At 26.6% G+C, this 17,768-nt stretch overlaps 1 protein-coding gene across 1 annotated transcript in view; it reads left to right on the top strand.

Moving 5' to 3' along the window:
• LOC113370632 (C-type lectin 37Db) overlaps positions 1-15,916 on the top strand; it is a 32,348-nt gene extending 16,432 nt beyond the window's left edge. Inside the window, exons 2-4 of the mRNA XM_026611323.1 lie at positions 655-755; positions 12,504-12,612; positions 15,672-15,916. Of these exons, the coding sequence (XP_026467108.1) occupies positions 655-755; positions 12,504-12,612; positions 15,672-15,916 (455 nt within the window). The remainder of the gene's footprint in view (positions 1-654; positions 756-12,503; positions 12,613-15,671) is intronic.
• The last annotated feature ends 1,852 nt before the right edge of the window (positions 15,917-17,768 follow it).

Genomic DNA, 17,768 nt, shown 5'->3' with positions numbered 1-17,768 from the left:
AATGTATTCAGATTATAGAGAAAGAGAAAATTATAAGTTTTGTAGAGTTTATATTTTTTGCAATTGGTTTAATAAGGATGAAATATAAACCAAAAATTTAATTGATTTTCTGATGAAAATTTTCTCAAACAATATGCTGGCTAAAAATGCATTCAAAGAGTTTATCTCCAATGAGATAACTCCTTTTTTTGGACGTTTCATTTAAGAATATTATAGAGATTGTATGATGATTATCGAATATATAAGATGAGTTAATATAGATGAATTAACTCAGTAGAGTTAATATTTTTTTGTTATTTTCGATTAAATAAAATTATTGGTCTATCATAATCGAATTTTTATGAACATATTTAAATTTGAAATTCAATAAGTAGCAGAGTTTCCAATTTTTTGTTATATTTTGTTTAAATAAAATGTTGGATTTAATATTTCATTTTTGTTTTTTAGCAACTAAACAATATTATTAATTAATTATTATTAAAAATATATGTTCATTTATAGGTACTCTATTTAGTTAGACTAATTGCTTAGAAAACGCTATTCAAATTATTCTATTTTAACTTTAGACTAATTGCCTAGAGAATGCGATTAAAATTATACTATTTGCTTTTTTATTATTACTGTTGCGTTTATATTTTTATATTATTTTTACAGACTGTCCAAATTGTGTAGAAGAAGAACAAATGCCACACAGGTGGGCGATGCCCCTGTTAAAACTAGGCGAGAAGAGGTACTACTTAGGAATATTTTTCAAGGTAATTTTTTTATATTGTTGTAGTATAATAATCTCATATGCACCAAAAATTGTATACCAGTAACTCATTCGACGAATTATTTAGCTAATTTTAACTAATATTATCTTTTGTACGACAATGACTAAAACCGGACTACATTCTGTAAGCATTTTTACTAGGCATCACAAAAATCACAAGTCCTATATTTGAGAGTAAATAAAACAAATGAAGATAACATCAAATCTAATTCTCAATATTTGATAATTTCCGAATTTTTCTCTTAGCTTGATTGTATTCAGATAATTTCGGCAACTATTTTTTTAAATAAAATATGTTTTTTTTCATAAATCGATTATATATTATAAAGAAGATGATGCATATTAACAACTTTTATTGTATAATTCGAAGGACAGTATCACGTGGGAATTTTAAGCGACTCAATAAACGTTTCTTGTATCTGGGACGTGCATTTTATTAAAATATCATTATGAGAAATGTACTAAATCTTTATTTTGTACGTTATGGAATTTACAGCATTGGTATGAGACCAGCAATATTATAAAATAACATGATAGCTACGTAAAATAGTCCTAGAACTGCGGTTAAATGGAAAGATAGGTGCTATATTTCCACATAGAATTAATGTTGATATATGGATTTGGATTACATGAATACAAAGAAACTGAGAAATATATCTCAGGCACGACTAGACCACTCATCTTTCAAATTTGAGGATTAATTGTATCATCATATAAATATTTCATATGATGGATACAGACACAGAAACAGCAGTCTATGTACTAATAACGTTTAGTCAGAGGTATATAAGCATGATTATTAAATTTTTACAAATATTGCTTATTCTAAAACTATTTTTGAACTCCCTTACAAAATCCACCACCCCGTAAAGACAATATCTCATGATGTCCATATTTACTTATATGTTTTTAGGTCTGTAGAATTCTTCCCAACACGTGCGAGTTACCTATGCTGCCTAATTGCTTCATTTAGGTTTATAGTATATATTGCCTTTTTTAAATATTAAGTATAGTTCAATGTGAGCAACTAATTTCATAATACTTTGTTGGTTGTAAAATATTTCCAGGAAGGGGATAAAATACCAGATAGAAGTGCGTTTTCTCGGCCGCGACCAATTTGCAGACCCCTGGCATTTGCCGCTTTATGTCAAAACAAGACGGTCATATCGGTTTGTGAACCCGAACATAAGCCAAATTTACCATTAATAAAGGTCCTTATTTAATCATTTTTATATTAAAATCCATTGAAAATCCTTTTCATGAATCGCGAATTACTGCGGCGGCCGTCTTGGATTATCATCAATTGGCTGACACGTAATTTAAATCACCAAAGAAATTCTCAGGGTCGAATTATGAGTTTATATGGCGTTCAAAATTTAAATAGGGTCAAAAAATTATTTCCGACAAAGAAATACGAGATATTTTGCCGGCGCGGTAAGTTGCAGCTCATGAAAACATAATGGAAGAATTTTGAACAAATATATAATAAATGTTGGAAGAATTTTGCACAATTTTGTACAAAGCTTTGCACTACTAATAGATATGATATACTAACTTTACTATAATTTTTATTTAACACTTTGTTTGTAAAAAGGGCGGTTATTAACAGTGATAATTTACTAAAATTAAATGGTATTCCTCAAAAATTAACAGCTTACAAAAGAAAATGAAATTATTTTGCGAATAATTCATAAATATTTTATATCAATATTAGATTTTTAATAATTACAAGTATAGCTGAAAATTTTCGGCTAACATCCTTCGATCATTATGTGGAAAATTAAGTTTACTATCCGAGTTCTAAAAAAATGACACTAAAGCCCGGCGCACACGACGCAAGTGTTTCTTGTAACATATTTTCTGTCAAGATTTTATGGTAAAGTGAGCGTTTTCAAACGTAAAATATGACTATCATTTTATTATTTCTTTACTATTATTATTTTATAAATATAAATATGAGATAACATACACGGATTTATCATATTACATATATGTTTTATATTTATATTCCAATAAACAGTTTTTGACGAATATCTTGCGAACGATGAGAGGTATCATACAAATTCTTGTACTGGGTTATAGATTTTTTGATTTAGAGAAGTGATTACTTTTTGGAAAAGACAGGACGAGCCATTTCGAAGATACAGAGCTAAATGTACCACCAATGGCAGTTTTTGTGAGAACTAAGCATCCGATTTGAATGATTCAAAAATCTTTCTGCTTGTGATGACAAAAATTGACAAAACAAGTGCTTTTGGTTTTTTTTTAATTTATTTTTGTATATTGTAAATAATTGAGATTTTAATTAATATAAAGTTCTGAAGCTCACTTATATACTTTAACTAGTTGTATATGACATCGTGTCTTGAGGCAAATTGCTGGACTTCCTGTAATAACGAAAACGTTACAAGAAATACTGGCGTCGTGTGCACCGGGCTCAATACTCAATTTACTTTAATTATTGAATTTTTTGTTTGTTTGTTGTTATTTTAGTTGATTAATATTAACACAATTATCCTCATATTATGGTGTTGCTTTATTTAATATTAGGATATCAAACTTTTATTTTACTGAGTGAAGACTGAACGGTGTTGGCCAGAAATTATGGATAACAACTTTGTACTTATTCGTACAAATTTTATTGGTGTACCACCTATCTAAATCTAAATCTTTAGATCTTTAAAAGATCTGTAAATCTTTAGAATCCGACTCAAAGTTAATGTATCAACATAAAATTCAAGATTTTACATAAATAAATATATATTTATGTGTGTGTGTGGATGTAAAGGTTAATAACGTACAATGAGCAAACATTTGTCGGCCCATTTAACGTTCTTACCGGTTTAGAAAACTGCCTGCAGTCAAATCAATTACCCTCAGAGTGTTACTGAACGGTAACATTTGCTGGACTTAAATCAATCAATATAATTTCAATGTACAAGTACTCAAGATTACGACCTTTATCGATTACTCATATGTACTGAGTAATTAATGTATAAAAACAATTATATTAATGCCAATCAATATAATAATAAAAAATGCGCCTACGATTTTTCTTTACTATGACTAATGGTAAAGTAAAAATATCACTAGCGAGATTACTGGCTAATTGGTTATTTTGTAATTCATTCAATAACTTTCCAAATGAGAATTTAGTTTATTTATTTTACAGGAAGTTCATGACTCTTGCCTTATATTAAGGCAAAATTCCACTCACACCTAGTTATTTATGATTTTATTAATTAATTTCCTAAAGCTCACAAAACGTTTTATGAGAATCTTCGTACAAAGAAAAAAATCTTAGCATGTGCTAAATGAAATATAAAATTAACTACTTTTAGAAAACTGTTAACCATTACTTGATCAAGCTCACAAGATAAAAGCACCACAATATTTTATTATTAATTTCAGAGTAGAAGAGTAATTTAAAAAGAAATAATGGCCGGCGGCTCATACGTCAAATATCAAATCTGTCAAGATTACGTTCGATTAAATTTAATAGGGTATTTTATATGAATGTTATTGAATATTATTAAAGAGTCGCTAGTCTATTATATATTCAATTTTACCTAAGGAGAAGTGCCATGTGTGTTTTATTTTAAAAAGAAAACGAACGAATTGATTTTCTCGATTTTTTTAAACGAGATTATATGATGCTAATATGATCATATTTGCTTTATAAGAAAGTTAAGCACCAAAAATCAATAAAATCTTAAAGATTAATATACCTTTTTAATCAACATTGTCCAAAGTGCGAAGTAATTTATTAACCCAGTTCGGTTATCACTTACTATAAATACTGGTGTTGAAATGTTATTTAATCTAAAAGCTCATTAAACAAGTGCGTGCGAATTATGTAACAATAACTTGATTTCTGAATAAATAAACAATAAAATGGTTAATAACACAACGAACCAGTCATAATTTATGCTGTCAATTTTGGTCACTTTCTTGCAATAAATTTACACATCGCGAAACTTTCACTGTCGAATCTCTTCTTCCTCAAGAGGTGGTAAAAAACAAATTAAAATAAATTCAAAAATTTTACAGAAATTTAAAAAAATGATTGAATCGAAATATAGTTTAATGAAATAATAATTTAAGCGAATTTTATACTTTTTGGGTATGTTTACACATTCCAACGATCACTCCTGTGACTATATAAGATATGTACTATTGCTGGTCCTGATACGTTATTTTTTCATGAATAAAGCTTGGGCGCAAATTTCATATAAATCAAAATATATTATAAAAAATAATTCTTAAAAAATACTATTACACGTCCACTACAATTTAAAACCATCTACTTCAACATGTATAACAAAATTCCAACGAGTAGTTCAATATGTAGAACAAACGTATTACTAATGCTTCCGAAATGTATCAAAAAATTTAATAGGAATGTAAAATATATTGATACGCATTTAATATGACTAATATGAATAAACTTATGCATATGATATTAGTGAAAGTGTCTTGACCACAACATGAATAACTATAACACATGCCATTATTATTTGCATGTTTTTTTTTTGGTTTTATTTATATTGTTCAGTTCTAAATAAATTTATTGTGGAATAATATCTAAATATCACATAAATCTGTCCACGATTATTTCGGAATTTATATCTATGCGTATGTATTTTTTTTTTGTTAACGGATGTTAAAAATGATGAATTTAGCACAGAAGTGATTTTATATCGATGTGATCAATGTGTAGGCGGCTGATGGAACTTTTTTATGATTATTAGAACTAATTTGTCATGATAAAATGTTTTGAGACACTGTTTTAAATTTCAAATCTTATAGTTTCGTTAAGCTTTTTGCAAATTCAGTAGGTATAAATTTACCATTCCAAGGAATTTCTAGACTTGTTTACATAAGCAAGTATAAGACAGAATAATTATTACTACTTTAGTAAAAACTAAAGATAAAAATATTTGACACTGTAATATAGTATTAAATATGTGAAATACCTACTCACAATAATATCAAGGTGAGATATTATGTCAAAACCGTATAGAAACATTTTGGATTTAAAAATGGGTTGCTAGTCTATAATATATTCAATTTTACCTAAGGAGGATTGCCTTGTGTGTTTTATTTCCAAAAAACGAACGAGTTGATTTTCTCGATTTTTAAAATCAACAATCCGAACTACTCAACTATTTGTCTTATGGTATAAGCTGTTTGTTTAAACCTATCATGAGATTTCTGATTTCAAGTAAAAATCTAGTATCATACTGCTCGATTCCAAGCTGGCCGAGGACTACAAATTACTAGCTAACTTTTTTACCTCTACTCCACCACAGGTTCAAAATTTACAAAATAAAATTAGGAATTTACCCGAAGATCCAACAATAAAATTGCTCAATAACGGCAAAAAATATTGCACAACTAAATTTGATGCAAATATTGTAGCCTTGCTTGATTGATTAATTGATTGAATACGATTAATATTTCACCAATAATTTGCAAAAATTTATATGATTTATTGCAAATGATATCAATGGAAACATTTAGCAATAAAATGAATTTTAATTAGAAATGCTAATAAATTACAATATTCGGCGCATAATTAAACATTATCAGATGCATCTTTTTTGTCATTACTGATATCTTTCCATATTAAATCCAAACCTGTATATTATGTAAACAATAACAAAAAAACGATAATAGGTGTTTTGAATTTCATTTATACAAATTCTCAGACTACTTTGATTGATATATCTATTTTACCAAAAATCTATTTTGCCAAAAAAAATTAAATTAAGTAAAGGTCAAAGATATTCTTCGGGGAATAAGCAGAAATTTATTGCTTGATATATATTGGATCAATTCATGATCTCATAATAATTCTTAAATTTTTCACAATATTTGACACCTAGAATGTTCTACAAATAAAGTCGCGTGTCTTTTAATAAAGCCATTATGCAAATCAAGAGATTTGTCAACATGATTAAATGAATAATGAATAATAATAACGAACGAACAATTTTCTATTTGTCGATACTTCAATTTATAGATTGTAAATATTACAAAGAAGTCGAATAAATTATTTTCTGGGAATTCTACGAACCGAATAACTGCATCATATTTCTTTCTTGGATATTTGAAATAGAATCAAAATTATTAGAGAATTGACTAGAAAAGAATGTTGTACCTAAATAATATAAAATAACGATTAAAAAAATAATTATGATTTTAATTTTCGTTCACTTTTAAAAGAATTAAGTAGCTGTTATATAAACAGAGTAGATACCATATTTCTAAAAGTTATTATACAAGCAAGAGATTTATAATTTCCATACATCATTGCACTCATAAGATTTAATGTACCATAATTAATAACTACATGAAGTATTAATGCTTGAATTACCATGTGTCCGGTTTTCACTAATCCGTTCTCAATTTTTTAGTACAATAAGTGCCGCAGATTTTATAAAGATTTATCAAATAAAAAATCGTTTAAAGACATTGGAAAAATTTATTGGCAACGAACTCTAAAATGACAAATTAATATTTTTATTAACGCATTATAAATGTAAACAATTATTGCGAAAAAAAATCAAGACAAAATTATAATCAAGGCTAATAAATTATGCAAATGCTATTGTTATTTCGTGAGAAGAATCGTTTAAAGACATTGGAAAAATCTATTGGCAACAAACTCTAAAATGACAAATTATTTTTTAAATGCAAAAAATTATTGAACCAAAAAAATTCAAGACAAAATTACAATCATGACTAATAAATTATGCAAATGTTGTTATTATTGTGAGAAAAATCGTTTAGAGACATTGGAAAAATTTATTGGCAACGAACTTCAAAATGACAAATAAATTTTTTTTATTAACGAATTATAAATGCAAACAATTATTGCAAAAAAAATTCAAGACAAAATTAGAATCAAAAGCAATAAATTATGCAAATGTTATTATTCCGTGAGAATACTTAAACAAAAAATCTTCAATATAAATTTATGCATAAGGAAATATGATTAACATATTGCAAATCACTAAGAGCACATTTTCTTAATCATAGCAGTCTTGTTAAAATGTATTATTTTAAATAAAAAATATGTTAAAAATACAGACTATGGCAAAAACCCGGATTCAAAAACACTTTAAAAACGTTAATTAGTTTGTCTAAGAATGTGGTTTGATTTGTAATAAATTTTCTGCACTAAATTTTTATTAATGCTGTGTTATCTTATAAACAAAATTAACTTGTTTTCCAATATATTACCATAATGAATTTTATCTGCAAAACATAATAAATTATGTTGAAATATAAATTTTATTTGCATAATTTTGTTTGTGCCATTAAAAAAATATTTTTATTAAGGACGCAGAAATAATTGCTATATATCAATTGCAATATATCAATTATGAATGAATCAAAAGGTTTTAATAATTAACAAGTAGGGTAGCATTTTTCTTTATGAGTACGCAATATTTTGAAAAATTTATGAAAATGCACATAAATAAATTGCATATGATCAAGGTCTCTATCCTAATAATTAGATAAAAAACCAAAAAACGAATACTAAATATAAAATTAAATAACTCAGTATACTATATACTTAAATTTAGTTCGTGGATAATAATTTGTACAACATGAAACTCATTTTTATATAACACTAAAATTATATTGCGATATTTATAACTTTTTTTACCATTAATTCATATGATATTTTACGATAAATTGGATGTAATATTTTCCGAAATCAAAATTTGTTTGTTTTTTTGACAGACCCAATGTTGTCCTCATATGCAAAGAAATAAATAAATATATACAGGGTGTCCCAGAACTCAACGGGAAGCCAACACGGAAAGACAGTATTGATTGTAACTATCATGAAGGAAAATGGGAAAAAAATCCCATGCGGTTTGAAAATTATGAGCTTTTTTAGGCAATAGGCTAGGAGCTTATAGAGCTTTAGTGGAACTTAGATAAAACCATTTTTCGGTTATTGTGGTTAATTTTCATTATTTTCATTCATTTAATTTTTGAAACCGTAATCCTAAATATCACTTCTAAGAGCAGTGGAAAATAATTACAACTTTGCCCTAATAGTCCATTCATTTAAGCTTAAATTAGGTAGGAATCTCGGAATACGAGATACCCAGCTGTAAATTCCTGTATATTGACACCTAAAAGTTGTCTCAAAACCTACATATGATAGGGTCAAAGCAACATATCTAGGTTTTGAGACAACTTTTAGGTGTCAATATATAGGAATTTACAGCTGGGTATCTCGAATTCCGTGGTGAACTTACTATAAGTTACTGAAAATAAGACGATTTGTTAAACTATGAATTTAAAATTTTCAAAGTTTGTCGATTTTGAAAGGGCTTCCATTAAAAATGTTTTAATGACAGACTAATGTATCTTGGCAAGTTTCATTATTTTTTGGGATTATATTTTGAGGATTTTATTTTTTCACTCATTTTTGAAAAGTTGGCATATCTGATGCCATCATCAGTGGTCTAGTGTTAAGACAGCTCTAAACTAATTATAAGAATAAACTAAATAGAGTCTTGATTGAGTCCATATCAAATGCGAATTAAACTATCCTCTAACCAGCTCAAGAAATAATATGATGAGTTTTTAATAATATTTTTTGATTTTGTCATATGTCATACGATCACTCATCATATGTCACATGATGAGTTTTTAATAATAATTTCTATGTTGAAATATATGTATCAGAATTATTATAAGAAACTCAACGAAGAGCAAGAAACTATGTTGAAATATATCAGAATTATTATAAGCTTATTCATGTACATATTCGAATTCTCCGTATTATACGTTGACATTTAATTCAGCCTGTCACTTCTAAATCAAAATTTTCCACATTCTGACAGGATTACTAATGAGTGTAAAAAATCTAAATGTAAGCAACTACGATGACTCTATCACAAAAATCAGACAGACGAATGAAAGATCTTGTGGCTTTGGAGTTACGAAATAACGTCTACATTTCTCCGATGTGATTACGAAATAAACCTAATAATGCTGCTAATTATACAATATTTCTTTGAATAACTTATATTATCAATTCTAATAAGCAAATATTTGAAAAAAAAACTAAGTGCCCTTATACACATATGGACAATTATAATACACTTTCTACATTATGTAATAAAATATGTATAATTTCATCTACCGAATATATATATTGTATCTTATATTGTTTTAATTTCGGGCAAATCTTAGCTGGTTTTCGGCAATAATATTGTAGATATAACATTTTTCTTATTCATAATGATGAATATGGATATTATATAAACTAAATTCCAATTTCGACTCAAATTTCGAGTGAATCGACATTTTTGGCAATGACTGCTCTCATGTATCAAAATGTTTTCATTGTCAAACAATGATATGTTGTTTCTTGCAATTTTTTTTATTTATTTCTACAACATTACTATATTTTTATAATCACATACATCGTAAGAAAATCCGTTAACAAACTTCAGAAAGATTTATCAAAATCCGAATAATCGTTTAGGAGCAGTATATTTACATACATCATTACAGAAGAATTTTATATATGACATATATACTAGCTGACCCGGCAAACGTTTCATCGCCATAAAAAATATTATATTTCTAGTAAAATATTTAGCATGAAAATAACTAACCAATTTCATATGTGGTGCTTAAGAGAAAGGAGCAGTTACCAAATATGAAAAGTTTACCCACTGCAAAGTACGCCACATATAAATGTTCCTTAATAGTCTTTGCAAGTGCCAACCTAATCTGAAACCGATTATATTTAACCCTTTCCACTCGGATGCCGCCGGGGCAAAATTCATATAAATCTCGGAATTCGCGAGTGGTAAGGGTTAAATTTTGATATATTATCTCTATTCTCTCCAAATTATCGTTTTTCATTAATTCAGTAATTTTTGGATTAAGAAGCAAAATCCGATAATTCATTTTTAAATTATATTGTTATGTGGCATGCCTAGCGAATTAATTTAAAAAAAATGCCAGAATGGAAAATTTTACATCTTTGCCATAGATTTGTATGGTACCTATAATTCCCTATCAAAACCTATTATATCTTCATATTTTAATATTTAAAATCCCTATTTTTTTGCAAAAATTGCTCCTAATGCAAATCATTTTCAAGTCTTTATTAGAATAGCATACGTTTCGAGAGATGATCAGAAAACAGTTCCTTTACAAGTCTTTACGAGTTAAATTAAACATTATTTTACAACAAGAATTTCATAATTAAATCTTAAAAGCGATCACTAACACATCTTACTAATAATTAACTATATTAATCTAACTAAAAATAAGAAAGTTTTAATCAGATTGTATGTAAATCATCAATCAATCCCAAATGTTGAAAAAATGTACAATTTTCTTATGTCTAAGAACATCAATCTTTACAGAATTTCTGTAATAGATTTCTCATCACTAGAAAAATATCTTCATTACTCGTTCTTAATAACGACAACTTTTGACGAAGACAATTACGGAAAAACTAAGATTTTTTTCTCAAAAAAAAAAAACTGAAAAATTCAAGGTGTTATTGCAGAACACATATTTCAAGCAGATTGCTCGGTCGGATGTTCTTAATGTCATGGTCCAAGTTTCAAAAGACTTTGGTATTATAAGTAATATAAAATTAACCAAGTTAAATTGTAACTTTCAAAACAATAAAACTTCAATAAATTTGTAAACTTGTTGAACATATTTACAGTTTTCTCATTAGTAATTTTAAATCAATATTTTTATGACCATAAAGACGACCGTTGGCCTTGACACTTAAATTCGGCGATAAAAAATTATTAATAAATTTGCATTTGAAATTAAACCTTGTATGCATTATTTTGTGCACAGGAATGTTTTTGCAACTATTATGCGAAAATAACAAAACAAGGTATAGTCTGAAAAACAATTTGATTAAATGATTTATTTGTTGTAGTTATTAAAAATTAAATAATTTTAAGTTGTGAATTAGTAGTAAATTTAACTGCTTGAATATGGAAGAAAGATTAGAATTAGAATTTTTGTAGTATTTTGTTAAAGTCATTTGTAAATGGGTTTGTGAGCGAAAAAATGTCCTCCACAGGGTAATAGAAAAATCTATGGATTCTAGATGGTAGTAAAAAATGAAAAAAAAGAAAAACCCCAAAAAAATTTTACAAAATTTTCAAATTTATAAAAGTTTATCAAAATGAGAGCATCTTCAATAAAAGTAGAGAGCTCCTGGTCTATAAAAGTAACAAAGTAGTGTGTTCACAAAATTGAAAAATTTTCGATGAAAGAGATAAAATATATAAAAGCACCAAAAGAATAAATTATATTTGCATTGTATATATAAAACAAAGCTATAAACAACAGCTAGAAAAAAATGTTTATAAGTATCAAAAGAAAAATCCTTAGCTATGAAAAATGTGATGGGTTTGTGTAAGAGATATCGATGAATTTTCGATAGATGTGAAAAATATAATAATGGGAGGCCCAAAATAAGAAATTATATTTGGAATGTATATAAGAAAAATAAATGATGAGTCTTAACTACGAGATGTCGTATATGTATGAAAAAATAATTACAGAGTGATATGTAAGAATTTCAACCTATTTAGGAACATCGTATCATTTTTGTATATAAATATTGTAATAAAATTAATCATCAATTTAGTAATATATTATTTTATTTTCACTATGCTATTTTACTTTATTAAAATGTTTCTCATTTTAGGCAAATTGGTATAGAGCAGCACAATATTGTCGTTTCCACGGTATGCACCTGGCAAGCATATCATCACAAGAAGAAAATGACAAATTAGAAAAAAATATACGAGATTTTGGTATGTAATAATTAATATAAAAAATTAATAATTATTTGTCAAAGTTTGGCTCATATACCCAGCAGGATTTTGCAATTTTAGTATCAAACGATTCAGAAAAAGTCAAAAAAATATAAAATTATCTTATGATAATAATAAGATCATTTGCAAGTTAATGAATTAAAAATAAATATAGAAAAAAAATAGATACATGAACAATTACCAATTGTTTGTCAAATTTTGGCTAACATACACAATTTTAGTATCAAACCATTCAGAAAAAATCGAAAAAATATAAAATTATCTGAAGAGACTTTCTGGAAAAAGCAAGCTCATTTGGAAGTTAATGAATTAAAAATAAACATAAAAAATGAATAGGTACATGAACAACTAACAATTATTTGTCAAATTTTGGCTCACATACCCAGCATGGGTTAGCAATTTTAGTATCAAACTATTCAGAAAAAATCGAAAAAGATATTAAATTAGCTAAAGAGACTTTCTGATGAAAACAAGCTCATTTGGAAGTTAATGAATTAAATATAAACATAGATAATGAATAGTATTTTGCCACCTTTTTCATCATCAGAACCTTAAGAAAAACGTGCTCATTAAGAATCTGATCGACACTAATTGAATAAAGCAAAGAATCCAATGGCAACAAAAACCCATACTACTATCATTTATCTGAATTGTATCTATAAATTCACAACTTCCATTACAACAATTTACAAGACGATTAATTCAAAACCAAAAAGCCTATTATGATCTTCATTGTGAAATTATTTGTAATAATGAAATTGGGAACGGTTTGACGATCCTGAGGCTAAATTCGTAATATAACAAAAAATATTTATGCAATGTTTTGATGAATTAGTACTTCGACGATTAAATCGTGTATGGAACTAATAGGCAATAATGTTTCATTATATATTTAATGGGATGAGTATACAAGGTATTAAAACGAACAAAGCGTAACCACTTTATGGCCAACTATGCCAGATATTTTTATTACTTTCGGCGGAGTTAACTTTTATAATTAAATAGTTTATGAACGCATAAATATTTCATTTGGCTTTAATATTTCAGTGAACTACAACTTATACTGCAACATAAATTTTGATTCAAGACGTAAATTGTACATAATATTTTTATTCGTCGTAAATTTGTTTTACTATTGTGTTCTGTAATTAATATTTTATCATATAGATAAACTAGATGTAAGTGGTATTTTATCTTATGGCAAGTTGCCTGAACTTCCCAGATATGTGTAAATATAATCAATAGGAATGTATAATTAGCAAGTTTTAAAGTTGTTTCCATAGACCTTTAGAAATTCTATTCCATTATTCCAAATTCTGATGATGATTTTTTAGAAGCTTTGAATTACTTTTCGTAGGCCCATAATATTTTAGGATTTGTTTTATTAATTTCAATATCTGTTACGATTGCTTAATAGCAACTAGTAATATTAGATATATAAATAAAATATAATGCAAAATAAAAGATACTGTCTTGTCTGAAAATATTTTCATTGCAATGATATCCGTATGATGATAATTTAATATGAAATAAAAAGCAAATAATGATAATAATGAAATCAATAAATAAAACTAGTTGGTATTGGTTTTTTGCCTTAAGACAAGTTACATGAACTTCCCGATATGTGTAAATAATCGACTTAATCAATAAAAAAATAAATTAATTTATGAGTGAATAAAAGTATTCCGAGTGGATTTATTACACATAATTGAAAACGAACGAACACATTAATAACTTGGAGTATTTTCGAGAAGCAAATTTTCAAAAATCAACAATTTTTATAATAGAACCAGTTTCCGCAGGACTTTAATGGTTCAGTATGTTCATTAAGACCAAGTACTCTATCGTTATACCAAGTAAACCGTCTAATTTTAATTTTAACAAACTAATTCGCACGGTTTCCACCTGAATCTTTAAAAAAGTTTTGAATTTCCAAAATTTGTTCAGTATTCTTGGACCGAAAATTATGCACTTTTCTGCTAATTCACTAATCAACGTGAATTAATTTTTTTTTAAATCAGTGTAGCAGAAAACGTCGATAAAAGAACATATACCCTCATACTTTTTGCAAGTTTGGTGTCAAACGATTCAAAATGTCTTGAAAATAACAAATAACAAATAGAATTTTATGTCGAAATCTGGGAGTTAATAAGAAAACATACATACTTCAGAAACTTATTGATGATAACAGAGAAGAAAATGAGAATATAATGACATTATTTCCATCAAAAATGGAAATATCAACAATGTTTTTATAGATTTAATTAAGAAATTAATTCATTAATTAATAGATCTATTAATTAATAGATTTACTTTCTAAATACCCCAGATCGCTTTTTCGTTTGAGAATGCAATTGAATGGAAATCCCATTTCGATATCTCTTTTAATTTACCAGTTATTTAGAATTAACTTGAAAGTTTCCTTTCGGATTATTATATAATAAAACCATACATAAAAAATATTCATGAAAAATTACCGAAAATGATTTGAACAAAGGCGAAAAAACGATTTCCACTACCAAATGATATTACTAATTAATTAGTCCAGTCATTATAGCAAGTTCACCTCGGAATTATAGATACCCAGCTGTAAGTCTGTAAATACTTGTATATTGACACCTTAAAGTTTTCTCAAAAACTGCATATGGTATTGACACCTTAAGGTGTCAATACCCAGCTGTAAGTCTGTAAATACTTGTATATTAACACCCTAAAGTTGCCTCAAAACCTACATATAATAATTATTATATGTAGGTTTTGAGGCAACTTTAGGGTGTTAATATACAAGTATTTACAGACTTACAGCTGGGTATCTCAAATTCCGAGACTCAACTAATTTAAGCTTAAATGACTGGACTAAATTGTAAGATTATTTACCGAATCAAATATTTTATGGTAAAACTTAATAATTCTACGATTTAAATCAACTTTGCAACAATTTCTCGGTATTTGAATCGTCATTGAATTTTGTTTTCGAAAAATATTTCTGAAAACAAACAAAAAATATTTCACTAACCTTTCAAATATCATCATACCAGGACTAGGACACGAACACTTCTGGACCTCCGGAACTGATCTGGCTGAAGAAGGAACCTTCTTCTGGATGGCTACAGGAAGACCTATCACTTTCACAAACTGGAACGCAGGGGAGCCCAACAATTTCCGATACGAAAACGGAGAGGAAGAAAATTGTCTTGAATTATGGAACAGAGACGGCAAAGGACTTAAATGGAACGATACGCCTTGTTCATTCGAGACTTACTTTATCTGTGAAGTTCAATAGTTTTATATTTTAAAAACAAATGGATTTACCAGTTCTACCAAATATGAATAATTAATGTAACCACTATAGGTGGATTGTAAACAACAACCGATATATATATATATATATATATATATATATATATATATATATGTATATATATATATAGATGTTTGTATAGATACATATACATCTAAGATACTAGAGGGAATATAAGAAATTCCTTATAACGTCAACAAAATGCATCTTATAATTAAATATGATATTTCTGAGAAAACAATCACTTGTATAATTAAAATTGTAAAAAGTATTTGTAAGTTAATTAAACCGTGAATTTTTGATGATACTTATCTTCAAAAAAAAGTATTCTGTACTACTACCTTCCGCATTTAATAAAAAAATAATAAATTAATTAAAATAATAAAAAATAATTAATTATTTTTAAGTAACTAAGTCAATTATTTCAGCGAAAATATTGAAAAGAATAAATAATTGTGAAGTCTTACTAACTATAAACACTTTTATATAAATAAAATCTAAAATTGTATTCTGTATATTGTTAGATACAAACTTTTTTTTTTCAATAAAAATAACGACCCACATTTCGTTATTAAGAATAAAAAGATTTTATTTATCAAGGGCCATATAATTATTTCATATGAACGCCAAAGATTCCAATGAATAATTTGGCATCAACACTTGTGCTTCCTTTTCATTTACCGAAAATAGAATAAATCAATTTATCTGAAATTATTTTTCAACATAATGAAAAAAATAGTTGAAACGTTTATAGAAATTGTACATAGTTTTAATTGTATACTAAATTAGAGTATAAGTAAATTACTTGCGCGATATATTTATAATACTGCCAGTTTGATTATGCAAACAAATGTGTATCACTCAAAAAAAATTTGAATCATTCTGGCTTGATTATTATTAGCATTGCTCATAAATAGGTATTTTGTATTATATAAGCATCCAATAAAATAAATAAAACATTGTTTATAAATTTAGCATGCCAATTGTTTATGAAATGTTTCATAGATTAAGTTTCAAATAAATTTAGTTGTATGTATGTATAATCATCAGTTTTCACTGTAACATCACATAAATATAAATTGTACATTAAAAGAAATTGTATTGAAAAAGTGAAATAAAAATTGTTAAATAAATTCATATGCAATTATGTTATGCAAGTCTGGAAATTTCAAGAGTATATATTCACTTAAGCCTGTAAAACAATTAATAAGTATCCGTTGGTTGCTATGAAATATATATTTTTGGCAATCCATATTTTGATAAAAAATTTACAATTTACATATTTATAGATAATAGTTCTACTTCAAGATATTTATACCCAGTCCCTTATATTATAGTCTTTAATACTGATATGCTCTATATTAAGTATAAACAGAGTTTTTACAAGATATTGCAGATTATTCTCCAAATATTATCAATTATTCACAAATAAGTGTATATAAAATACATTAAACTTGATCTTTATTGTGGTTTTGCAAGAATAAATCATTCAAGTCGAATTGAAATTTATATATATAAAAAAAAACCTTTTGGGTTGAAGAGAAAAGTAATTTGCAATAAAATAAAAATAAAATACTTTGTAATGGTAACACAATATGTTTGTAAACCCGGATAATAAAATAAAAGAGTAGTAAATAATTAAATGTAACTTATATTTATAGCCATTGATATATATATTTGTTCTGCATATTAAATACGCAAACCGGTAACATTTTCTAAGATTTTTGTTCACCACCGCATAGAATTTTTATAATCATATAAAAATATCAATAATGGAATGAGATAAAATCAAAACTTACAGTTTAACACAAAAATCCATAATTATCACATTTAT

The sequence above is a fragment of the Ctenocephalides felis genome, unplaced genomic scaffold (assembly GCF_003426905.1).
Source record: "Ctenocephalides felis isolate EL2017-DRISC unplaced genomic scaffold, ASM342690v1 CF-g0.4_SCAFFOLD_01492, whole genome shotgun sequence".
In the NCBI taxonomy this organism is placed as follows: domain Eukaryota; kingdom Metazoa; phylum Arthropoda; class Insecta; order Siphonaptera; family Pulicidae; genus Ctenocephalides; species Ctenocephalides felis.
The sequence above is the reverse complement of the archived record's forward strand: the minus strand, read 5'-3'. Positions and strand labels throughout refer to the sequence as shown.